The sequence below is a fragment of the Hemibagrus wyckioides genome, linkage group LG05 (genome assembly GCF_019097595.1).
Source record: "Hemibagrus wyckioides isolate EC202008001 linkage group LG05, SWU_Hwy_1.0, whole genome shotgun sequence".
In the NCBI taxonomy this organism is placed as follows: Eukaryota; Metazoa; Chordata; class Actinopteri; order Siluriformes; family Bagridae; genus Hemibagrus; species Hemibagrus wyckioides.
Genome location: NC_080714.1, coordinates 11,197,972 through 11,223,716, shown reverse-complemented (window position 1 = coordinate 11,223,716; position 25,745 = coordinate 11,197,972). Strand labels below are relative to the sequence as shown.

The 25,745-nt window shown below is 37.1% G+C and overlaps 1 protein-coding gene across 6 annotated transcripts in view; it reads right to left on the bottom strand.

Annotated features, from left to right (window-relative positions):
* Window positions 1–485: 485 nt before the first annotated feature.
* LOC131353039 (cyclin-dependent kinase 17-like) overlaps window positions 486–25,745 on the bottom strand; it is a 32,983-nt gene continuing 7,723 nt past the window's right edge. Inside the window, exons 3-18 of one of the 6 annotated variants that reach the window (XM_058389728.1) lie at window positions 24,425–24,571; window positions 21,756–21,889; window positions 20,904–21,029; window positions 19,200–19,256; window positions 17,327–17,441; window positions 17,098–17,192; window positions 16,930–16,992; window positions 15,808–15,931; window positions 13,166–13,286; window positions 8,942–9,039; window positions 8,699–8,804; window positions 8,521–8,563; window positions 8,164–8,254; window positions 6,826–6,903; window positions 6,132–6,199; window positions 486–2,555 (exon numbers count right to left, since the gene is read on the bottom strand). In XM_058389728.1, the coding sequence (XP_058245711.1) occupies window positions 2,505–2,555; window positions 6,132–6,199; window positions 6,826–6,903; window positions 8,164–8,254; window positions 8,521–8,563; window positions 8,699–8,804; window positions 8,942–9,039; window positions 13,166–13,286; window positions 15,808–15,931; window positions 16,930–16,992; window positions 17,098–17,192; window positions 17,327–17,441; window positions 19,200–19,256; window positions 20,904–21,029; window positions 21,756–21,889; window positions 24,425–24,571 (1,517 nt within the window). In that variant the 3' untranslated portion in view covers window positions 486–2,504. Of the gene's footprint in view, window positions 2,556–6,131; window positions 6,244–6,825; window positions 6,904–8,163; window positions 8,255–8,520; window positions 8,564–8,698; window positions 8,805–8,941; window positions 9,040–13,165; window positions 13,287–15,807; window positions 15,932–16,929; window positions 16,993–17,097; window positions 17,193–17,326; window positions 17,442–19,199; window positions 19,257–20,903; window positions 21,030–21,755; window positions 21,890–24,424; window positions 24,572–25,745 lie in introns of all 6 variants that reach the window. The other 5 variants (XM_058389722.1, XM_058389723.1, XM_058389725.1 and 2 more) reach the window with 5 other exon arrangements.

Below are 25,745 nucleotides of genomic sequence, written 5' to 3'. Positions count from 1 at the left end.
CATTAGAGGAAACATGATCCCTGATATACAACTATGATATTGGTACATGTGAAAACCTTGGTCAGGGAACCCCTGAAAAAAGTGTTTTAATTGCATTCAATTGCACTAGCCTGAATAAATAAAGAAATGGATTTAAAATGAAAAAGAAAAATCTTGGAGCAATGATGCATTTGGGTTACAGTGCCCACCGGAATTATTGGCCTATATATAGTTATAAATAAGAAAATGAGCAAAAATGATTGTAAAAAATAAAACAGAAGGATCCACTCATAGTAGAGACTACTTATTAGAAACAATTTCAATTTTCATTTCATTAAATAAAAGTATTTTCTCTCAAAAATCAACATGCCAAAAGTCCTAACATTTTGTAGTTTAGTTGCCTTTTCCAATGGAAAACTTGGGGATATATATATATATATATATATATATATATATATATATATATATATATATATATATATATATATATATATATATATATATATATATATATATATATATAATATAAGGTCAAATATCAATTTTACAATTACATTTTTGATTGTCAAATCCGAAACACTGCTTTCATAACAAGGTCTTTGGAAGGTTTGCAACAAAAAAAGCCCTTTCCAAAACACAAAATGATTGTCTGAACTTCACCAATGTTATTAGAACTACAAGTGGCATTGTGTGTCATGGTCAGATGAGATCAAAATCAAATGTTTTGTTCATTCATACAATCAGCATATATGCCAACATGCATTTATACACTATCTGAGCATGTGACTCAAAAAAGTTGCGGATCATTGATTTGGGGCTCTTGTGCAGGTGCAGTCGCAGTCCCTCCAGGATTTCACTGGGGTTGTCTGTTTTTTTTTTTCTGATTGTTGAGGTCAAAAGTGCTTGATTTGCTAAAGCATTTTTTCAAAATTGCAACTTGTATTTTTGTAACTTTCTTTTTTGCAGAAATCTACCTGAATTGGCAAAACTGCAAGCAAGCTTATTCTTTTAAAATCCGACCAGTGAATATGCGTATGTAATTACTTTCTTTGATAGCTATACTCATGTTTAACACATGTGAATCAAAGACTTTGGTTGATTGAGTGTTGTGATGATGTCACACAACACATCTTGTCCCATATCTGTTTAAAATCCTCTGAATTTGCAGTCTGCACATCCCTTGCTGATTTTGCCAGGACATTCAGACTTTCTAAATCAACACAGGAATGATTACTGAAAAACAATTCCACTAAAAAACCTGTGGACTGATAAACTGGACTGAGTGAACCAAAACCCTCTCAAGTGTTTGCAACTTTAGTAGATATTAAAGGAAGAGACCGTTATAAGTCACAAACTATTAACTTGATGGATGCTGATCATTCTGAAAGCAGCATTTTATAGAAAATGTGCCCTACTTAAAACACTGAATGCTAGAAAAAAAACAGAAAAACATTTAAAACATCAAAAAAAAACAAAACAAACAAACTACAAATTATCGCTGTAGGTTTGAGCTCAAAACATCGTGTTATTGCATGCAGTATTCCTTTTATATAGTCATTTTTGCTCATTTCCACAAATGGTACGAATAATAATGGAGGGCACAGTATAATAAACAATGAATGCTCAGAGAGCATGAGGTTTGAGGAAAAAATCAAATAGTTAATAAGCAATGAGTACTCCACCTAGTGAGCACATCAAAGTAGCATAATACTCTTCAGTCTTATAATACCCCTTTCTGTTTTGACAGCATCCAAAACAGGCTCAGAAGTGTTCAAAATTGTCATGTAGTGCACACTATAAAGACAGCATTGCTGATCAAGCACTGTGGAAATTCAGTGCCACGTCTTCTTTCAGCTTCCAGTTCTCCAAGGTCATTAGTTAGTTATGAATTTACAGAAGACAGCCTGAGCTTAAATAGTGTAAGGTGCTGGGGTTAGTTGAAATCACAGTTCGTACCAACACAGCAGTATGTATGTCATGTATGGGTGGAGAGTTTTTTTTTACTGAAAATATTAAAAGGCAATATTTAAACATAATGCAACTATAAGCACAAGAGACTCCTGACTAATCTTCCCAGCATGCCGATATACACATTAACATGGACAACCACATAGGTAAATGAATGTTGGATGCATGGAGAGGAATGAGGTATACTGCTAAGTTTTATAGAAACAAAAAAGGGCTACGCAGCATGACCTGGATTAAAGTATATTACTATCCCATCTGTGTGATGCAAGAGTTCTCGATTTGTCTCCTCTTCATTTATTCGATTATAGGAATAAATGTATGCATCCTTATGAGCAGCTGCAGATGATTCTCACATCCCTTCACAAGTTGTGTGTGTTATGAGTGAAGCTATTCGTTTGTACTGAAGTGCAATCCTGTTTCTTGACTGTGTAGTAAAGACTTCCTCAAATCAAGTGTTTGTAAGACTTTTCCCTCCTCCATGTGGTGCAAGTTTTCAGACTTTTCCTCCTGTGTTGTGGTGGGTAAAGTATTCTGTGCAATAGGTGTCATGTCATCTGTTAGGGCCCGTTTCTAGAACAATACACTCTGTCGACGGGACTTCCCCTGGGCTGTGAGAGAGAGAGAGAGAGAGAGAGAGAGAGGTAGGTGGAGGAGAAAAATAGGAAGACAGTTTTGCTTTAAAAATTGGGAATTAAATAACCTGTTTTATATATTTATTATACCTGGTTTCACATAGCAGTTTAATTAGGAAAGACTTCTAGATTTTGTACGTAAAAGCAAGCCCTCAAGAAACAGATTTATTATACACTACTCACAAAAAGTTAAGGATATTCGGCTTTCGGGTGAAATTTCAGGATGCACCTAAAATGCACTATAACCTTTATAGGTGAACTTAATTTGACCTTCTCTACACTTTTGAATGCACATGTCCAACTGTTCAGTGTTTCAGTACTTTGTGCATAACTTGCTGTTCTCTAACAAGGTGCTTAATGGCAAAATTCACAAACTGGTGTTTGATCCATGAATCGAGCAATAAATTTTCTGGATCAATTAGAATTGGTATTTAAACAGTCCTCCTCATCATGCTGTTCACAGTTTGACATCATGAGACAAATCCACACCTAACAATTGATCAACAGTACCTCGCCATTGCGAGGCTTCAAACAGGATGTTCTCAGAGGGAAGTGGCCACTGAGCTTAAAGTGTCACAGAGTGTCATAAGCAGGTTTCGACAGAGATACAGAGAGACTGGAAGAGTCACAGCAAGGCATAGAAGTGGAAGTCCTTTGGCCACATCCCACGTTGATGACCGCTTCATTGTGAACAGTGCCCTGCGGAACCAGATGATGGATGCAACTCAACTCCAGGCACATTTAAGGGAGGTGAGAGGCACCCAAGTGTCACGTCAGACCATTCGAAACCTTTTACATCAGCTTGCATGGGCCAGGGAGCATTTACGGTGGACGAGGGACCAGTGGGCCTCAGTGCTCTTCTCTGATGAAAGTCGATTCACGTTGAGCAGAAATGATGGCCGCCAACGATGTTGGAGATGTCAAGGAGAGCACTGTGCATCAGCCACTGTTGTGGTGGTGTTACAGTCTGGGCAGGTGTGTCTACTCAATACAGAACTGCCCTACATCTTGTGAATGGTACAGTGACAAGCCGATACTACCTGAATAACATCATTAATCCAGTCACTGTGCCCCTGCGTGAACAACACAGGCCTAATTTCATCTTCATGGACGACAATGTTCCAGCTCATCGAGGTCGTATCATTAGGGAACGGCTGCTGGAGGCTGGGGTACCTCAAATGGAGTGGCCTGCACTTTCTCCAGACCTGAATCCCATAGAAAACCTATGGGATCAGCTGAGTCGCTGTGTAGAGGCTCGTAACCCTGCACCCCAGAACCTCAATGACCTCAGGGCCGCCCTTCAAGAAGAGTGGAATGCCATGCCTCAGGAGACAATAAGTCGACTCGTGAACAGCATGAGACGTCGTTGTCAAGCTGTAATTGATGGTCAAGGGCACATGACAAATTATTGAGACACTGACATTTTTTGTTGTTACCCACCACTGTTGTTGGCTTTTGTTTCAATAAATTGTTTGAGATGAGGAAATCACCATTGCGTGCTTCTACTTAAATGCCCTACTTTCATGATATATTATCACTGTAGCGTGAACTTTTTACATTTTCCATAAATTTCACCCAAAAGCCAAATATCCTTACCTTTTTGTGAGTAGTGTACATCTTTTATATAATAAAGTTAAAATTTTATATTTACTTCATATATTAAAAAATACTTTGGCTTTATTAATGTTTAAAAAAAATACCATGCCATTGTGAATATTGCTAAAGATTTTCGTCTCTGGAACATAGCATACCTTTAAGCTTTGGAACGCCAAAGCTTAATTAATAAAACCTTTTATTTTTGGGTGCTATTTTTTTGAGCTACAACATTTCTACAACAAATCCACATAGTTAATGTGAATGTCTTAGTAACCATTGAAAACCAGTGGAAATATCCATTACAAAGAAAAAAATATATAACTTTGGTGTAATTTTATTTTAGTAACTGTAATTATTTGTATATAATATTTAAAATGAATTATTTCTTAATGATGCATTATTAAGCAAAAATGTTATTTAACTTGCATAAAAATACTAGTAACTGAAGAGTAAGATTGAAAGTAATGGAATCTGATGCCATCTTGTGGTTCATCTCCATCTGCTTCAGGCTGTGTAGGAGGAATTGTTTAATTGTGTAATTTGAGTCTTTCATAAACAGTGGATATAAAAAGATAAATACTGTCAGAAAACAATAAGAATCATTGTGTTAGAAAAAAGATTAAAAAAAAAAAAATGTACAATGAACTGGTTGCATACGTGTGCACACCCCTAAACTAATACTCTGTTGAAGCACCTTTAGATTTTATCACAACATTCAGTCTTTTGTGGGTAAAAGTTGATCAGTTTGGCACATCTTCACTTATCAATATTTTGCCATTCTTCCCTCCAAAAGCATGTTAACTCCACAGATTTTCAATTGGATTTAGATCTGGACTCTGACTGGGCCATTCCAAAACTTAGATTAAAAAACTTAGAGACATTACTAAAACTTTTTTTTGGGTGAAGCCAATTCTTGTTGATTTGTGGGTGTGCTTTAGGTCATTGTCATGCTGGAAGGTAAAATTCCTCTTCATCTAAAGTGGTTTAACAGAAGCTTTACAGTTTTATACCAAAATAGACTGCTATCCAGAGCTATTTATTATTCCTTTCACCCTGATTAAAGCCACTTCCAGCTCAAGAAAAGCAGCTTTAAAGCATGATGCTGCCATCTCCATGCTTCTATGTGGGTATGGTGTTCCTTTAATGATGTGCTGTGTTTCTATGGGCAAAACATTGGTTTCATCAGACCATAATACATTATTCCACATGGTTTTGGGAGATTGGATGTATTGTTTTCAAACTTCAGCCAGGCTTAGGCAGGTGGCCACCCTCCCATGTAACCCTGACATATAAAGAATTCAGGAGATTGTTGTTACATGTACAGAGCAACCAGTACTCTCTACTTTGGAAGAAATTTCTGCAATTGTTTTAATGTTGCTGTTGGCCTCTTGGCAGCTTCCCTGCCCAGTTTTCTCCTGGTCTTCTAATCAGTTTTAATGGGATGTCCTGTTATTAGTAATGTCACTGTCACATGTTCTACATGTGTTGATTATTGTCTTAACAATGTTCCATGGTATATTCAGCATCTTGTATGTTTTTGTAACCCTCTTCTAACTGATATTTTTCAACAATGAAATCCCATAGTGCTTTGTAAGCTTTTTGTGGCTATTTCAGATGTTATTAAGAATTAGTATTTAACATGAGTTTGAATGTGATTGGTTGATTCTTAACACAGCCATATTACAAATTCTAAAAGGGTGCAGCCATAACTATGCAGCCAGGTTATTGTACTTTTTTTTAATTTATTTTTTTTTTTAAATCTTTTTTTATTGCTTTCCACTTTAATATATTAGTTGACCTGTAAGTGTTTACAAAAGAATGGACAGGACAGACTAATGAGTGTTAGCACAGTATGGACAGAAAAAACAGGACAATTAGGGTTTTTTGTCATTTACAATGAACAAAGACAAAACAGTAGGATGTGACAGACAGGAAGAAAAGAGAGTGTTTAGTTACCAGAGTGGTATAACGAGTCAGCCAGTAGAGGGGGAAGAGGGAGCTGGGTTCAACTTTACTCCTTCTCTCTGCAAATATTCCAAACGCATGGGACCCATCTTATGGGGCATTGCTTAAAGGGGCAAGTTGGGCGTGGTTTTAGAAAAACAGGGAATAGACAGTGGGAAAAGATAAAGCCAAATGGAATAAAAAAATAAAAAAAAATAGATAAATAAAAAGGAAGAAAAAGACAGACAAACAGACAGGAACCCACTGAGATGGAATCTTTCACAGACAAGTACACGTTTTGTTATAAAATGATGTCCACTTTTTGTGCACTACACCAAATATCCATTTTTAACACGTTTATGGATACAGAAACATGGATACACTTAAGACAACATGGTCAAATAGATCTGTATGCTCAAATTCCATTGAATTACATACAGACTTACGTAGAGTACCCATCATCCTCAAAAATAATAACATTATGTATCAGCTGGCATAGAGGAAGTCATTGTTGGCATAAATCACAATTTGAAAATAGGGCTGTAGTATTTAAATTTGTATTGTTTTAACTGTATAGTTTTTTGCAAATACAAGCATTGTTCTCAAGTAAACTGGCAGGATACACACACACACAGGTACGTGCAGTCTGTGTGAAGTTGTACAGCAAAGGCTGGGCTTATCTTTGTAAGCTCCCGACCCAACTCACCTGACTCAGAGTATGTTATTGTACGTTTTCCAGGGTCCTTCTGAAGCTGGATCTCCTTCACCGAGAATATAGAGGCCGCTAGAGAGAAATTTCAAAGTCAACATCAAACTGTTCTGGTCAAAAAAACTTTCAAAAATCATATAAAAATGTCTGAAAAGGTCTATGTTTCACCTGCTAAACTCTTGCATGGGTTTGTGTATAATGCAGTGTTATTAGCTTTAAGCTCCATTAGAATAAATGCCAGCTTTGTTGGTGCTTTGGACCATTCTCAAAAAATTAATTATTCTGTTAAAAAAACATAATTGCACATATCTGCACTTTATTCATAATTTTATGACATGGGTTTTGAAAAATGCTTTATTTAGACCCATGTCTGCTAAACAGCACACTCTGTTACTGATTATAGCTCATGGGATATTATACCAGTGATAATATCCACTGTATCGTTTATTTTAGTTACAGTTTGCGTCTTCTCTACTACTCATTCACACTTTCTAGTGTGTTGGTTTACAGTTTGGGATGCAACCAGTGACAGGAGACTAAACGACCATTAATAACATTATCTATGCTTTGGAACAAGAGAGCCAAGTGATGCAAATATCTAGATGAAAGGAAACTTGTGTGAAGAAAGTAGACGTGCAGTGTGCAAATCCCCTAAGAAAATAATACCTCCATTCAGAATTAAAAAACACGAAGAATGTTATGGCTTTGAAAATGAATATATATATATATATTCTTTTGAAAACAGACCATGGTGAGCATATAATTCAATTACCAATTATTCATATCCTATACACTAAGTCTGATATTTTAACTTTAGTTAAGGGTTGGAATTTTTCAGAAATCAGCCACTGTATTCAAGCCTGGTTTATATAAAATCAGTGGAACAAAATTTCAGTGCCAGTGAACACACAGAATTAAATATTCTCAAACTGAAGCCCAGGCATCATGGGTACTGCTGTGATTAGATACACATTTGCTCTGTAAAAGATGAATGTAAGCCTCTAGCAACTACTGTAGCTACTGCAATATTTCTAGGAGGGCTGGGTGTCATTGTGGTAGTTTTGAAATGAAACCAGTTGACATGATATTACAAATCTGGAGGATGTTGTTGCACCACAATAACTTTCATGTTTCAGACCCAGTTGCATCAGAAGATCATGGAATTATTTAACATTTTGAATAAGTACCAATTTTCTATTGATAATTTGTAAGGTTAAAATATACAAATAATTTTATTTCAATAGGTATATTAAGCTCCTAAAATAAAAATAATGTTTTAAATGAATGACAAAACAAAGAATTCGTATTCATTTAAATATTTTAGTTTAAACTTACTGTCAGGCAGATGCTGTACTTGCTCCCCCAAACACTTGAAATAGGGATGCCTTAGAGCTTCTTCTGCTGAGATACGCTGCCTTGCCTCAAACTACATAATCACACACACACACCCTTACAACCAAATTTCTCTATTTAATTGCTTCCGCCACATAGCACCATGCATCACCATGCATCATCATCATTATTATTATTATTATTATTATTATTATTATTATTAATAATAATAATAATAAAATAATAATAATAATAATAATAATAATAATAATAATAATAATAATAATAATAACAATAATAATAATAACAATAATAATAATAACAATAACAACAACAACAACAACGTTTGGACTTTCTGACCTTTAACAACTGCATAATTAAGTCATCGCCATCACTGTCTATCCTGTGAACAAAAACACAAAGGTCATAAATTGCAACATTACATGCATGTATACATGCACACACATGAAAATATACATAAATAGTTAGGTATGTGACTTCATGCATGTATGTGATTTGTGAATTTTTGAAGACACACCTGGGTGCATGATTGACAAGAGGTTCAGGGCGATATCGAGGGAAGTTATAGTTCCTGAACTCTTCACTGGTACTGACCCCTGGCCAAGACTCCTCTGTAGGAGTGCCTGTAGACACATGGTGAAATAAATAAAAAGCCACACACACACACATTATTAAGTAAAAGATACTCAGTAAAATCCAGTGCCCAATATAGTGAACATAAATTAATTAAAACAGACACACAGATGCATGGACTTATTACCAAGGATGCGAAATATAAGATGAAGTTCATCTTCTACTGTAGACCCGGGGAACAGAGGCCGTCCTGTAATCATCTCATAGAATATACAGCCAACCCCCCTATACACAACAATTAAAAAAATTGTGAGTGACAGAAAGAGACAGCATTTAATGTAGTGCATGATCTTGTATATCTATGTATACACTCACTGAATACTAAAGTATTAGGAACACCTACTCATTCATGAAAATATCTAATCAGCCAATCATGTAGCAATGCGTAACATCATGCTGATACGCGAAGCAGCTTTGAGTATTGTTCAAGTTGACCATCAGAATAAAGAAAAAATACAAAATCCTGTCCATGATTTTGTCTGTGGCATGACTGTTGGTTCCGGATGGCCTGGTTTGAATATTTCTGTAATTGCTGAACTTTGTGGTAGATGGGCTACAATAGCATAAGCCCATGTTGGGTTCCACTTTTCTCAGCTAAGAGCAAAAAAGCTGTCTGTAATGGGCACACACTCAGGCAAGACGGGAAAAAATTAGCCTGGTCTGAAGAGTAATTTATGATGAGGCTCAGAAATTGGCATCAACATCATAAATCAAAAGACTCAACCTGCATTGTGTCAACAGTCCACACTAGTGGAGGTGGTGTAAAGGTTTTGGGGAATGTTTAACATAACATAAATCATATAACATAACATATTTGAGTTATGCTGCTGATCATGTGCCTCCATTCATTGTCATAATTTACCAATCTTCTAATGGCTACATAGCCTTTGGAAGACAGCAAAAACCCAGCAAAAATCATCTCAAACTGGTTACATAAACATGACACTTTTGACATGACACAGTTAAACGTTATTCAATGGTCTTCCCAGGCACCAGATATTAATCCACCTTTACACCTTTGGGATGCAGTAGAATGGGAGATTCAAAGTATGAAAGTGTACCTGAAAGATCTGCAGGAACTGTCTGATGCAATCATGTAAACATGGACCAGAATCTCAAGAAATATTTCCAACTTCTAGTGGAATCCATGTCATGAAGAATTGAGGCAGTTTTGAGATCACTACCACATCATTGAATGGTGTTCCTAATGACGTTCTTAGTGAGAGGTTTTGTGTTCATATATGTTCATAAGTTTATGTTTCATAAGTTTTATAAGTACATATACACTATATTGCCAAAAGTATTCGCTCACCTGCCTTGACTCGCATATGAACTTAAGTGACATCCCATTCCTAATCCATAGGGTTCAATATGATGTCGGTCCACCCTTTGCAGCTATAACAGCTTCAACTCTTCTGGGAAGGCTGTCCACAAGGTTTAGGAGTGTGTTTATGGGAATTTTTGACCATTCTTCCAGAAGCGCATTTGTGAGGTCACACACTGATGTTGGACGAGAAGGCCTGGCTCTCAGTCTCCGCTCTAATTCATCCCAAAGGTGTTCTGTCGGGTTGAGGTCAGGACTCTGTGCAGGCCAGTCAAGTTCATCCACACCAGACTCTGTCATCCATGTCTTTATGGACCTTGCTTTGTGCACTGGTGCACAGTCATGTTGGAAGAGGAAGGGGCCAGCTCCAAACTGTTCCCACAAAGTTGGGAGCATGGAATTGTCCAAAATGTCTTGGTATGCTGAAGCATTCAGAGTTCCTTTCACTGGAACTAAGGGGCCAAGCCCAGCTCCTGAAAAACAACCCCACACCATAATCCCCCCTCCACCAAACTTTACACTTGGCACAATGCAGTCAGACAAGTACCGTTCTCCTGGCAACCGCCAAACCCAGACTCGTCCATCAGATTGCCAGATGGAGAAGCGCGATTCGTCACTCCAGAGAACGCGTCTCCACTGCTCTAGAGTCCAGTGGAGGCGTGCTTTACACCACTGCATCCGACGCTTTGCATTGCACTTGGTGATGTATGGCTTGGATGCAGCTGCTCAGCCATGGAAACCCATTCCATGAAGCTCTCTGCGCACTGTTCTTGAGCTAATCTGAAGGCCACATGAAGTTTGGAGGTCTGTAGCGATTGCCTCTGCAGAAAGTTGGCGACCTCTTCGCACTATGCGCCTCAGCATCCGCTGACCCCGCTCCGTCAGTTTACGTGGCCTACCACCTCGTGGCTGAGTTGCTGTCGTTCCCAAACACTTCCACATTCTTATAATACAGCTGACAGTTGACTGTGGAATATTTAGGAGCGAGGAAATTTCACGACTGGATTTGTTGCACAGGTGGCATCCTATCACAGTTCCACGCTGGAATTCACTGAGCTCCTGAGAGCGACCCATTCTTTCACAAATGTTTGTAAAAACAGTCTGCATGCCTAGGTGCTTGATTTTATACACCTATGGCCATGGAAGTGATTGGAACACCTGATTCTGATTATTTGGATAGGTGAGTGAATACTTTTGGCAATATAGTGTAGTTCATAAGTTTATGGTAGGAGTATATGGCAAGATACTAAACGCATTTAGACAGGGATGCTGAAACGCTCCATCATCCCAAGTTATTTTATGCAACAAAGCAAACGGAGAACCATTTCTGTTTAATGAGAGCTGGTAACTTCTGAGAACGAACGATCGTTGGTGAACAGCAGTGGTGGGCCATGCATTTCACACCTAGGGCTTCACTAGTGTCCTTCCTGAATTAATCCACCTCTATACCATCATTATGATGCCACGGCAATAGATACTAATCAACCGTTAAATAGCAAAGTAAAAAAGAAATTAGTCTATAGTATTTTACACCTCACAAGGAATAGTCAATTTTATTATGGTTACTTTTCTCAAAAAAGACATTCTTGATGCCGTATGCAGCAAACTGCAATCTCCGGAGGACGCAGCATCCGAAATGAGATGCAGCGAATATAGAAACACTGTATAACAGTGTGTTGTGTCACAGGCTCTTATAGCGAACATGAATAAAATTACATTACATATAGCAAAAAAACACATTAACACAATTCAGTCTCACAAGTCTCCTTTCACTGCAGCAAAAAAAACAAACAAACAAAAAACCCACAGTCCACCCTGGGGATCTGGAATGAAGGCAAACTGTTTGTTTTGTGCAAAAGAAATCCCAAAAGCATAAATGGTTCTTGAAAAAGCTTACCAACTATTTTGAAGAATCAAAAGAATTTTCTTGAAAAGTCCGCCTTGAAAATGCATTTGTAAGGATGTCCGCGACCAAATCAATTTCTTCTCCTCTGTCAGCCATTGTGCGTTAAAATATATATATTTTATTTAATTTGTGTGGTTCGCTGCCTCTGACTACACCAATTATCCAATCAAAAGACGTGAAATTGCTGACGTAAACGTATGCCTGCTAGATGCCCCATTGACGCCAACTCAAAATCTGATTCTTTAATGGAACAGTTTCATTGCCACTTATTTTAAGCTCTGGGCGTCTGCACTATTGATTCTGAAGGCCTTAAAGCCAGGCAACACATGATGTCAGCCACTAGCTGAAATGTGACTGGATAAATACTCATCATAAATATAGACTATTGGAAGCAGCGCAACCAAGAGGAAAGCTATGAAATGTAGGGAATAGACTATTGGGAATAATTTAATACACATTCATGGAAAAATATATTAAATATATTAACATGCAAGTCAGTAATTCAGATCACTGCTGATTAGGCCAGCAGAGAAGGCCTTGCTGGCCCTGACGGTCCACCACTGGTGACCAGTAATGTGAAGTTGCTGTTCACAAAGCTGAGAAAAGTTTCACTTTATGCAACTTGATGCAACGGCTACCAATGGGACTGGAGACAGGAGAGCGCATGTGATAATAAACATTATTAATGTTACTGTGGCAACTAGTAGTAGGAGCATGAGTCAACGACTTGTAAACCTAGTACAGCGACTGGCAAATATCGACTGGCAATGATAAAATCACTGTATATGTGAACATAGCATAACAGCACCTTAGCACCTGGAGATTATTCTTTGTTGTAGAGCTATATTTATGAATGTGGAAATTTGGGGTGGGGGGGATCTTGCCACAACCACAATATTGTGGTATTGTGGCATCATGGTACAATATGTATTTATTTTATTTTATTTATCTGTCTATCTATCTTTCAGATCTCTCAACCCTACCTACTTGCTGATTAAAGGATTTAAAAACAAAATTATTTTTTACACACAAGCTGTATGGACACAATAATAAACAATGGAATATGAGTCCTCTTCCACTTTTAGCAGGATGTAATATGTGCATGTGTGAAAATAACTCACCACATGTCAATAGGAGTGGAGTACTCAGTTGATCCTAGTAACACATCCGGGGGTCTGTACCAGAGTGTGACCACCTCATTAGAATATGTCTTAGTAGGGACAGACTTGGCTCGAGCCAAACCTGCAAAAAAAAAAATCTTGATTTAGCTATTTAGCATTTATTGGAAATGAATAATACTAGATTGCAATAAAATGTATTAGAAATAAAAAAGGATTGGAAATAATATTTTTCACAGGTTTTTGTGTTTTGAACACATTCTAGAGACAAGGAAAAGGACATCAGAAAATCAAGACAAATTTAGTCCCATTATAAAAACGAATACAGATTTAGCACTACCATGTTCCTTCACAGATTTATTTGGTTATCTAATCAGCTAATCATGTGTCAGCAGTGCAATGCAAAAAACCCAGGCATATAAATCCAGACTGGTCAATCTCCACTGATCTCTCTCATCAACAAACTGTATCAATATCATTCTGTGTAAACGCTAGAGACAGCTGTGTGTTAAAATCCCAGAAGATCAGCAGTTTCTGAAATACTCAAACCAGCCCATCTGGTACTAACAACAATAAAGTCACAGAGTTCACAATTTTTTCCCCATTCTGATGTTTGATGTTTACTTCAACTAAAGTGCTTGACCTGCATCTGCATGATTTTATGCACTATGGTCAGGCCCGGTTCTTGCCAACCATAGAAGGGTGGGCTGACAGATATCCCAGGTGGGCAATTTTTGGGGGTGTGGTTGAGGAGATAGAGACTCTGTAAAATTCAACTAATTAAATGATGGAATAGCAAAAATATTGTTGTACTATTATTCTTGCTTGGGCTTGGTTAAGAAGAGATTAAGTCAATATTAGCACAAATATGTTTTTAAAATGTTAAACGAAGGGTTATTTTCAGTGTTCAGAATGGCTAATGACTGGCCTAATAAGCACAAATCCAGGCAATATTATAATATTTTTAAAGTTGGAGTGAAGTTTGGGTCAACTAAAAATGAAATATTCAAGTAATATTTTGAAGAGAGAAATTGAGTAAACATTTTTAAAAATCCATGGAACCAGTTGATGCATTAAAATAAATAACCCTAGTTCATAAATGAACCCTAGTTCATTTAGGGTTACCAGCCTCAGAAATCACCAATTAACAGCACCTCAGATTAGAGCCATTATGAAGGCTTTACAGAGCATCAGTAGCAGACATCTCTCAATATCAACTGTTCAAAGGAGATTATTGTGTATTTCGGCCGCCTTCAGCATTGTTTTACAATGTAGAAAGAAATAAACATCAGGAAAGACCATGGAATTAGAAGGTGTGTCCAAACTTTTGACTGGTAGTGTATACACACAGTATCTCACAAAAGTGAATACACCCCTCACATTTTTGCAAATATTTTATTATATCTTTTCATGTGACAACCCTGAAGAAATGACACTCTGCTACAATGTAAAGTAGTGAGTGTACAGCCTATATAACAGTGTAAATTTGCTGTCCAATCAAAATAACTCAACGCACAGCCATTAATGTCTAAACCATTGGCAACAAAAGTGAGTATACCCCTAAGTGGAAAATTTACACTGTTATACAGGGTGAGGGGTGTACTCACTTTTGTGAGATACTGTGTGTATTTTATATATATATATATATATATATATATATATATATATATATATATATATATATATATATATATATATATTTATATATATATATATATATATATATATATATATATATATGAGCTGTATGCTTTTTTGCAAAAAGAGTGGTATAAAGTTCCCCAACAGAAATGTGAAAAACTGGTGGGGAGCATGGAGCCAAAACGAATGCAAATCGGGGTTATTCCACCAAATACTGATTTCTTAATGTTATTTAGCCAAAGCATTAACACAATTTGTTTACAAATTATTTGCATTTTGTTTTATTTGAGTTATTAAAGCTCTGCAAATACTGCATGATCTTGGGTTATTTTGATGTGTCGTCATTTCCTTTAAATATACACTCTAAGTAACAATAGTTATATTTTGAATTTAGGAGAAATATTGTCAGCAGTTCACAAAAAATGAAACAAAACTGTTCATCTCACCAATACATGAACCTGTAAGAAAAAAACAAACTGATTATTTTGCAGTGGTCTCTTATTTTTTTTTCCAGAGCTAGCTAGCAATCTGCATTGCATTTGGAAGCAAATATTTCCACACTTTATGAATTGCGTGACTGTCTGTGTCAGCTTCTCCGTAATCCTTGACAGGCCGGCAAGCCGCCTCGCCTCACAGGTGTAGACCGTGCCGTTACTTACAGCCAATCAAAAATGGGAAACTGTTTGGTTTTGCGTTGCGATTGGTCGGGGCTCACAGAGCCCACCTCAGACTGCTTTTATCAAATCACAAATCGTACAAAAAAAAATAAAAACCTATTTGTATACCGCTGTCTTTAACAAATTTTGATTGGGTGGGTAAGACAGACGTTTGGGTGGGCTCAGCACCCCTGCCTAGAGTGGGCCCTGACTATGCTGCTGCCACATGATTGGCTGGATTAGATAACTGCATGAAAATGCAGGTGTTACTAATAAAGTGGTTGGTGAGAGTATTTGGATGTGTATTTATTTGTGTATTCTGGCATTGTCAGAACAGAGTTTACTAACCGAAATCAGCAAGTTTGAGCTCTCCCCTGTCATTAATAAGCAGATTCTGAGGTTTCAAGTCCCTGTGTAGAACCTTGCGGCGATGGCAATATGCTAGTCCTCGCAACAGCTGAAAGAGGAAGATCTGAAGAGCAGATATATGGGTGGGTTACACAGAAGAATACACACAAAGTAACTTGTTAAATCTAAAATCTAGAAGAAATCTAAAATTTCTTTATAATTGCTTTTAATTTTGGTCAGAGCTAAGAAAGGTTCCAGCATATTGTTCATTAACTTTTGACCAATGAAATGAATGTTATGTCACTATTTAACAGAGAGAAACTTTTGCACTACAAATTACTTGACATTATTTAAAAGTACAGTGGTGCTTGACACTTTGTGAACTCTTTAGAATTTTCTATACATCTGCCTTAAAGAAGACAAAGAGAACCCAGTTAAACAAATGAGAAAAAAATATTATACTTGGTTTATTTGTTATATTTGTTTATTTATTGAGGAAAATGAGCTAATATTATAACAAAACCTTTGCTTTCAGTATCTGGTGTGAGCTCCTTGTGCAGCAATAACAGCAACTAATGATTTCTGGTAACTGTTGATCAATCCTGCACATCAGCTTAGAGAAATTTATGCCTTTTCCTAGTGGGTTTCATCACATCAGCTGGTTGCTTCAGGCAAGCTGTACCAGATGCAGCAAAACAGGCTAAACCACAATACTACCATCACCATGTTTCACAGATGGGATAAGGTTCTTGTGCTGAATTGCAATGTTCTCCACACACTTCTCACTTAAATGAAAATGGTCTCATCCATACACAAAACATGTTTTTCCAAGAGCCTTCTGGCTTGTCCATGTAATCTTCAGCAAACTGCAGATGGGGAGCAGTGGCTTTCTCCTTGCAATTCTGCCTTGGACACCATTGTTGTTCAGTGTTGTCATTATGGTGGCAGAACGACTTATAATATGACAATTTTCATCAGTAATTAAATGAACATATATAATATTTGTCTGTCTCATTTGTTTAATAGGGTTCTCTTTGTCCACTTTTAGGAACTGTTTATTTTGCAGATATATAGAAATTCTAAACAAACTTTCAACTTTCACCATTGTATGCACCGACTTACTTTGACATTATGAACGCACATGATGCTCCCACAGTCATCCATGTACTGCTTTAGATCCCTCTCCTAAATATTTACCAGGAAAAAATAGGCATGTTAGAAAAGCACTCACACTAACTGACAAACACCAATGAAAGATACACAGATGTTTATCTAATTGCATCTACCCACCAGGTACTCAAAAACCAGCGTTAGGCACTTGTCTGTGTGGATGATGTCATGAAGAGTGACGATGTTTGCATGTTTTAAATCCTTCAGGAGGGATACTTATTGTAAAACAAAGCAAAACATATAAAAAAAATGCATTTATTTTTCATAGATTTGTATAAATTCCTTTATTCATTAATTAGTATCAAAGGTTTGTGTGAGGGTGAATGCTGTAAACATGCTGCTATATTACCTTCACGAATAGCTGTGCATGGTGCACCTTCTTCATGCTCCAGTCGAATCTCCTTCAGAGCCACCAGATTATCAGTCAGTTTACTGCGGCCCTTGTACACTGTTGCGTAGGTTCCCTATGTGGAGGATAGTTTAAGTTTTTGTGACTGCAATTGTGTCTATGGCACATTTCATTTGTATAAATACTTGACAATGAAAGAAGATTAGGTTTATTTCTTAATCATATCAGTTGTAAATACATGGATGATTTTCAAACAAGTTATTAAAAACACACACATATATACACCGATCAGCCATAACATTATTACCACCTGCCTAATATTGTGTTGGTCAAAACAGCCCTGACCTGTTGAGGCATGGACTCTACTAGATCCCTGAAGGTGTGCTGTGGTATCTGGCACCAAGATGTTAGCAACAGATCCTTTAAGTCGTGTAAGTTGCAAGGTGGGGCCTCCATGGATCAGACTTGTTTGTCCAGCACATCCCACAGATTGGCCAAGTCAACACCTCAAACTTGTTGTGCTCATCAAACTATTCCTGAACCATTTTTGCTTTGTAGCATGGCGCATTATCCTGCTGAAAGAGGCCACAGCCATCAGGGAATACTGTTTCCATGAAGGATGTACACGGTCTGCAATAATGCTTAGGTAGGTTGTACGTGTAAAAGTAACATCCACATGGACGGCAGGACCCAAGGTTTCCCAGCAAAACATTGCCCAAAGCATGATACTGCCTCTGCCTGCTTGCCTTCTTCCCATAGTGCATCCTGGTGCCATCTGTTCCCCAGGTAAGCGACATACACGCGCCCAGCTATCCACGTGAAGAAAAAGAAAACGTGATTCATCAGACCAGGCCACCTTCTTCCATTGCTCCATGGTCTAGTTCTGATGCGCACGTGCCCACTTTCATTTGGTGAATAGGGGTCAGTGTGGGCACCCTGACTGGTTTGTGGTTATGCAGCCCCATATGCAAAAACAAAACTGTGATGCACCGTGTATTCTGACACCTTTCTATCAGAACCAGCATTAACTTATTCAGAAATTTGAGCAACTGTAGCTTGTCTGTTGGATCAGACGACACAGGTCAGACTTTGCTCCCCACATGCATCAGTGAGCCTTAGCCGCCCATGACCCTGCTGCCGGTTCACCACTGTTCCTTCCTTGAACCACTTTTGATAGATACTGACCACTGCAAACTGGGAACACCCCATAAGAGCTGCAGTTTTGGAGATGCTCTGATCCAGTCATCTAGCCATCACAATTTGGCCCTTGTCAAACTCGCTCAAATCCTTACGCTTACCCATTTTTCCTGCTTCTAATACATCAACTTTGAGGACAAAATGTTCACTTGCTGCCTAATATATCCCACCCACTAACAGGTGCCATGATGAGGAGATAATCAGTGTTATTCACTTCACCTCTCACTGCTCATAATGTTATGCCTGATCAGTGTATGGATAGATAGATAGATAGATAGATAGATAGATAGATAGATAGATAGATAGATAGATAGATAGATAGATAGATAGACAGACAGACAGATAGACAGACAGACAGACAGACAGACAGACAGACAGAGACAGATAGATAGATAGATATTGTTCTGGTAAAACATTATGTAAGGAAATGCTTTAAAATTTAAGGTCAAACTGTTCCTTTAAGTGGGAAGAATCTGAAGTGTTTTGGAAAAGCACTAACCATGCTGTGACAGACGATTCCTTATGGATGCTCATGAGTATATGGGAGTTTGGGCTATAGATATTCATACATGCATGTAGTGTTTTTCGAAAACATGTCCATTTAGGTTTATTTTCAAATGCTTAATTTAGAGTTGATGCTGTGAGATGCTAGATGATTACAAGATTATAAACTTACTTCTCCGAGTTTGTCCAATTTGATGTATGTCTCCAGTTTCCCAAAGCCAATTTCAGACTGTGTAAGAGAAATAAACAGTAAGATTGTAGCAGTCATGCTTCAAAGTGACATTTTCTGTCTGTAGTATGTTGAGATTATAATTATCTGTATTTTATTTTATTTGGATTTTTTTGCATCTTGCATGTAGTGTGTTTACACATTTACTAGACTCGAATGGCAAAACAAATACATCCAAATAAAAGGAAATACAGATAAATATAATATGCATAATAACTATATATAGTAACAAAATGCTTCATAAAATCTCTGGCCCAGCATGTCCACCCCTGCATCCAACAATTTGCTCTTCTTTCTCTTATGCCTGCTGGGTTGAACACTTTGGTCACTTATGGGACAGAAACTAGGCTAATACACACCTAAGGGCACACTGTGTGCACCATGATGATACTGATTTTTTTTTTTTTTTTTTTTACTATTTGAGTTTCTGCCAGAGGGTGAATGTCTTCACTTCCATGTATCATCAGTGTCTCATCTGACCAACATTAGAAATACAGCATGTTGGTCATCGTCATACCAACATTATACATTTCCCTCAGACCTACACACACTGCAAGAGTTCTGTGAGATCTGTAAGAATCCCCCTTTCTGTATTAAGCCTCACCAACATCAGGTTCAAATTTGATTACAGAGACCTGTGGAATGCTAAGCAGATACAGATAGTTGACTTAAGTTGCACTCCTAATATATATTCACCAGTTACTACAGTTATCTAATCAGCCAATCATGTGGCAGCAGTACAATTAATAAAGTCTTGAAAATACAGGTCAAAAGCAAACATCAGTTTGTAATCTCTGTGATATCCTGGGATATTCTCCTACAACAGTTTCTATAATTTACACAAAATAGTGCAAAAATAAATAAATAAATAAATAAATAAAAAAAACAATAAAAATCTTTAAGTAACAGTTCTGTGGCTGGAAATGAAGCTGACAGTTGGTCTACAGTAGTTCAAATAATCCAAACTATTATGAGCAGAAAACATATATAAGAATTCATAACACATCAAACTTCGAGGTTTGATCTACACCAGGTTTTACTTCTGTCAGCCAACTCTATTGCTTTAATTTATTTTTAAATAAAACTAAAACCATCTGGTGTGTGTCAAAGCTGATGTGTGTCTAAGAACTAATTAAAAATTATTTCAATTGTAGCATGGAATCAACTTAAGCCATTAAATAGTTAAACATTTAAATTATGGATTTGTTTAAGCAATTATAAAGAGAAATATGGCCAAATATGTTCACTTTACAGGACTACATAAGATCATTTGATTGAAAGAAAGAAAGAAAGAAAGAAAGAGAGAAAGAAAGAGAGAAAGAAAGAGAGAAAGAAAGAAAGAAAGAAAGAAAGAAAGAGAGAAAGAAAGAAAGAAAGAAAGAAAGAAAGAAAGAAAGAAAGAAAGAAAGAAAGAAAGAAAGAAAGAAAGAAAGAAAGAAAGAAAGAAAGAAAGAAAGAAAGAAAGAAAGAAAGAAAGAAAGAGATACCCAGAGCAGGTCTGTGCTGTAACACACCCATTAAACTGGTATTTAAAGGGTAAATTAAATCAGTAGTCTTTGAGCAGAAAATTAAAAGAAACATTGAAGAACAACTTATGCTAATAGTAATATCAAAATACTATGAGCATTCTCTAAGCAACTGGCTTACCAATGAAGCTCGCCGTAGCCTCCGACTCAAGGGTTTGTCAAAAGGAGGACTGTTCATAGCAAATTTTTCTAGATACCCCTCCGGCAAACGGATATCCACCGGCAGTGATAGACGCTTATTAATGTCCTACAGAGGAAGAGAGAATGTGGGTGTGACTGAGGAAGAGGAAGAGGAATCAAGTTACACATGCATTTAAAATCAATAACTCTTATGTGGAAGAAAGACATGGAGATGAAAAAAAAAAAAACATCGCTAAGTATTTATGGCAAAAAGCAGAAAATGCTTATCCTGCAGAAACACAAATGAATGTGTGATATGATGTAGCAGTGAGTTCAAATGATGTACATATACAGCACAAATTCAGTTCACTGTGGTTTAAAACCCTCCCCAGTTCACCATACTCCTGCTCTAAGATGTATCCTTGAGTAGCTTTTTTTTATTATTATTTTGATCACTACAAATTAAAATAGTATTGAAAAGTATAAAACAAGTATTAAAAATAAATATTTTCCATTTGTGAAACATTTTGGTCATTTTTTTCTAGTTCACATTACAGTATTGTGTTTTATAGAGAGCCACTGGGAAGAGAAAAAACAACACTGCTAATGGATAGCAATTTTAAATGAAACAACTCATCAGCAAAAAGGCAACACAAGCATTAAGCTCCGCTCTTAGTGCCCTAAGTACAATGTGAATACAGACGCATCTCTGTCCATCTCTGTCCAGAACTAATAACATTTGCCATTTATGCTTGTATTGTTGTGAGTATGTGTGCAAGAGAAAGAGGGCGTACATATATAATGGATAGTTATGTGGATGGTACATCTTCTGTTCCAGATGATTGTGTATTACCTCATTGCAGATACGCCGTGAGTGGTTGTTACGCATTCGCACTCGGACAGGACTCTGTACCTCATCGGATGAAGTCCCTGATGCCTGATCACTCTCTCCATCAGACCCCATTTTCACATTTTCATGCACTATGCCTACACACACACACACACACACACACCACTATGGAGTAAATCACTAATTTCTTTTAAACCTATAATCCCAATAGAAGCAGTTTTAAGAAAATTTACATATTTACATGGATTGCCACTTAAGAGACTGTAAAGACTTTAAAGACCAGCTAATCCCATTTGTCTCACTGATTATACTGAAATTATTTGATCATTAACAAGGCAAGAAACACCAATTTAGAGAAGTTCTTAATGTAACTAATACTCCTAACTAAACCTATAACTTCCAAAGCTTATATAATATTTGTAGCACTCCTACTGCTGCTTCTTTGTCTGATCTTTTTAATATATGCACTACTGTTATGCAAGATCAACAAGTAAAGTCTAATTAGTGCATTTAACAGTATACTAAACCAAGTTTTAGTAAAAATTCTTACTGTCCAGCAGATAAAAGGGTGTTGTAGTATGTAGAAAGGAGAAATGGGCAAAAGAAAAAATATTGTCAAGTGGTGTCAAGTCGAGTGGAAAAAGTGTTTGCCTTAACTTTGGGAGATCAAGAGTTTAACAAGAGGTAAAATGGCTGTGCTTTCTTTGTCAGACAAATGACATCACCATACCCCCAATCAATCGGGGAACTGTGGATGTGAGAGGATTCCTCAGAGTGAGTTATGATGCCCTTTGACAGATCAAGAGCAACAGCTCAAAAATATGCAGAGGCTGGCTTCAAGTGTATCAGGAGAAGCATATCTGCCTTCAACATTCTTGGTTGCTAAAGAGAGAGGGCTAGTGGAGAAGAACTGACAAACTGACAAAAGAACTGACTGTTTTTCACTCCTGACCTATTTTTGTCAGACTGTGAATCCGTTTTCTTTTTGTCAGCCGTTGAAAATGAAGATAAATATGAACAGACAAGCACAAGATAGGAAAAGGCTACAAAATAATAACCAAGTTTTTGGACATCCCAGTGAGTACTGCTGAATCAATAGTGTACCTAGTTTCAGACCCAGCTGCTGCCTAGGTCATGCCTCAAAAGTCAGAGCAAGAAGGCAACTCAAAGGAAAGCCACAGAGAGGCCAACAATTTCATTGAAGGACCTATAGAGTCTGAAGTCAAAGTACACCAATCAATGAGAGCAAGAGCTCTGTATACAGCTGGACTGAATGTGAGGGACAAAAAAAAGACAGACAGACAGACAGAAAGAAAGAAGCTGGCTTAAATTGGAGCGTGGCCACTTAAAAGCACATTTGGTTTCCAAGCATCAAAGTCACCCAGTGAAAAGTGTTGTAGTCAGCTAAGACAAAAGAGCTTCTTGACCAAAATTCAAAACACTAATGTGTGGTGCAAACCTGACACTGCTCATTCTCAACAAACACCATCCCATAAGTGAGGTGTGGGTGAAGGGACTCTCCTCAACAGGGACTGGTATCTTGTTAAAACGGAAAGATGTATGAATGGTTCAAAATACATGAAGATACTGCAAGACTGCTTTATTCTGCAAATAAAAAGCTTGGGAGAACTTTCATTCAGTAGGACAATAACACCCGAGCACAAAGGCAATAACAACAAAGGAGTGGCTGAACAACTAAAGAAGAATGTTTAAAAGTGACCTAGTCAGTATCCCAATCTCAATCAAATCAAGAATCTGTTGCTCTGTTTGAAAACTGCAGTCACAGAAAAAACCTGAATAACCAGGTAGAAAGCTGGAGGAAAGAATGGGTGTAAGAAATCACTCATTCAGTGAGCTGGTAGGAACTTACCCGACACATTTAAAGCTTGAAGCAAAAGGTGATTCTACCATGTACTAGGCTGAATGAGCATTTTTTTCACTGATAAATATTGAATTTTGAGAAGTGTATATTGGTTTGAATAAAAATGCTGACTGGAACAATGGGTCTATGTATCATTTGTAACCCAGATGATGTTTAGGTTGAATTCTTTTGCTATTTTTAAAATATGGGCTAAAACTAACTAAAAAAAACTTTTTAAAAACTACATTTAATAAACAAGTTGTCTTTATACTAGTTTGGCTCTTTATATATCTGTAATAACACAACACTCAAAAAAGACTGAACAGAAGTATTAACATTTGGTGCTTGACAAACACCTATATACTGACATTTGCAAATTGAAGTACATAAGCAAAAACAAGAAACCACAGAGCTATACAGAAAAGTCAGAGATCCATGCAAAGGAGAACTATAAAAGATTAGACATGTGCCGATAAAGGGTTATGTAATCAAACTGAAATATTCAATGTGGATGATATTGTGAATATCAGGTAATTTTTATATTAGCGAATTTGTACTGGACCTCTTTAACCAGCCAGTATTTTGCAAACATTATACCTTTGTTAGATTTAATGTAATTTAAAAATGTACTTAAGACATATTTTAAAAAGTATATAGTTTAGCTTTAACTGTGAGGTTATGTGTAATATATAATAATGTAAAAAATTATTAGGACACTTTTTTTTTATAATTATAACTTTAATTATCAAAATATGATATCAGCACATGCCCAAAAGTGAAAGGAAAGAATAGAGGGAAGATAGAGAATCACCAAGAGAGCCAGTCCGGTGAAGAGAAAGGTAGGGTCGGTCCAGGCCATCTCTACGCATCGCGCCGCGCCCCAAGCCCCCTGCATAGTGGCGCAAGAACGAAGGGGCACTTTGGGATGCGGGAGGGGGCACGGGGCAAACCATGGACTCTAAGAGAGGACATGAGAGAGAGAGAGAGAGAGAGAAAGAGAGAGAGAGAGAGAGAGAGAGAGAGAGAGAAATGAAATAGAAAGTCGGGCAGCTGTAGGAGAGTTGGGTACTGAGTTACACAGAGGTAAAAGCAGGAGCCATGCAAGGGAAAAAGTCCGACATAAAGTAGAACTAAAAACTAAAATATAAAGTTACAAAACTGGTCAGTTGGACAACAAGGCACAGATATAGGTCAGATATATTTACTCACAAAAGATTCATTTATTAAGTGTTGTGAGATGCGACAGAATACAATCCAAGAGGTTGTTCTGGACTGTTTGTGTTCTACCTGGAACCCTTTCTGATCGTCCACAAAGAAACAAAACAAGAAACCTTTTTCCTAATAGCTTATAACTAAGCAGTGCAGGAGAAGGATTTGGCTTCAAGGCCCAACAGTGACTACAATATGGAGGCCAACATCTCAATAAACTGCAAACAGAACTTCACAATATTAGCCTACTTGTAAAACTGCTGTCCCCTTTCTCCATCTGGATTTATAGTATTATGTCTTATTACTTAACAGCCTTCAACGCGAACACTACAAGATCTGATTTTGTACTCTAAGCTTTTACACAAGCTGCCTATAACTTGTTTAACATGTTTTGGGCCATTACAAAAACATTCATGAAAGTTTAGCTAAGCTGAATAAGTACAGAAGGGCCTTATAGAATTCTGCAGTGTGTTAATTTTTATATTCATTTATTTTTAAATAAAAGCATTTATTAAAAAGAATGCATCTAGAATTTAATTTAGTACTGTCCTGAATAAGCTATTTTACTTAACCGAGTCAAAAAACCATAATAATAACTGAGTAAAAACAAATGATCCAGTGCAAAAGTTTACATACACTTGATTCTTAGTGCTGTGTTTTGTTACCTGGATGATCAACGATTGTTTGTGTGTGTGAGATAGTCGTTCATGAGTCCCTTGTTTGTCCTGAAAAGTTAAACTGCCCACTGCTCTTCAAAAACTGCTTTGCCGGGATGTTCTGTATATTTGACCCCTTTCCGACAGAATCTATATGATCCGTCTATTCACAATGAGGGACTCGTACACAACTATTACAAAAGGTGCATACATTTCACTGATTCTCAAGAAGGCAACACAATATATTAAGAGCCAGATGTGTGTAAA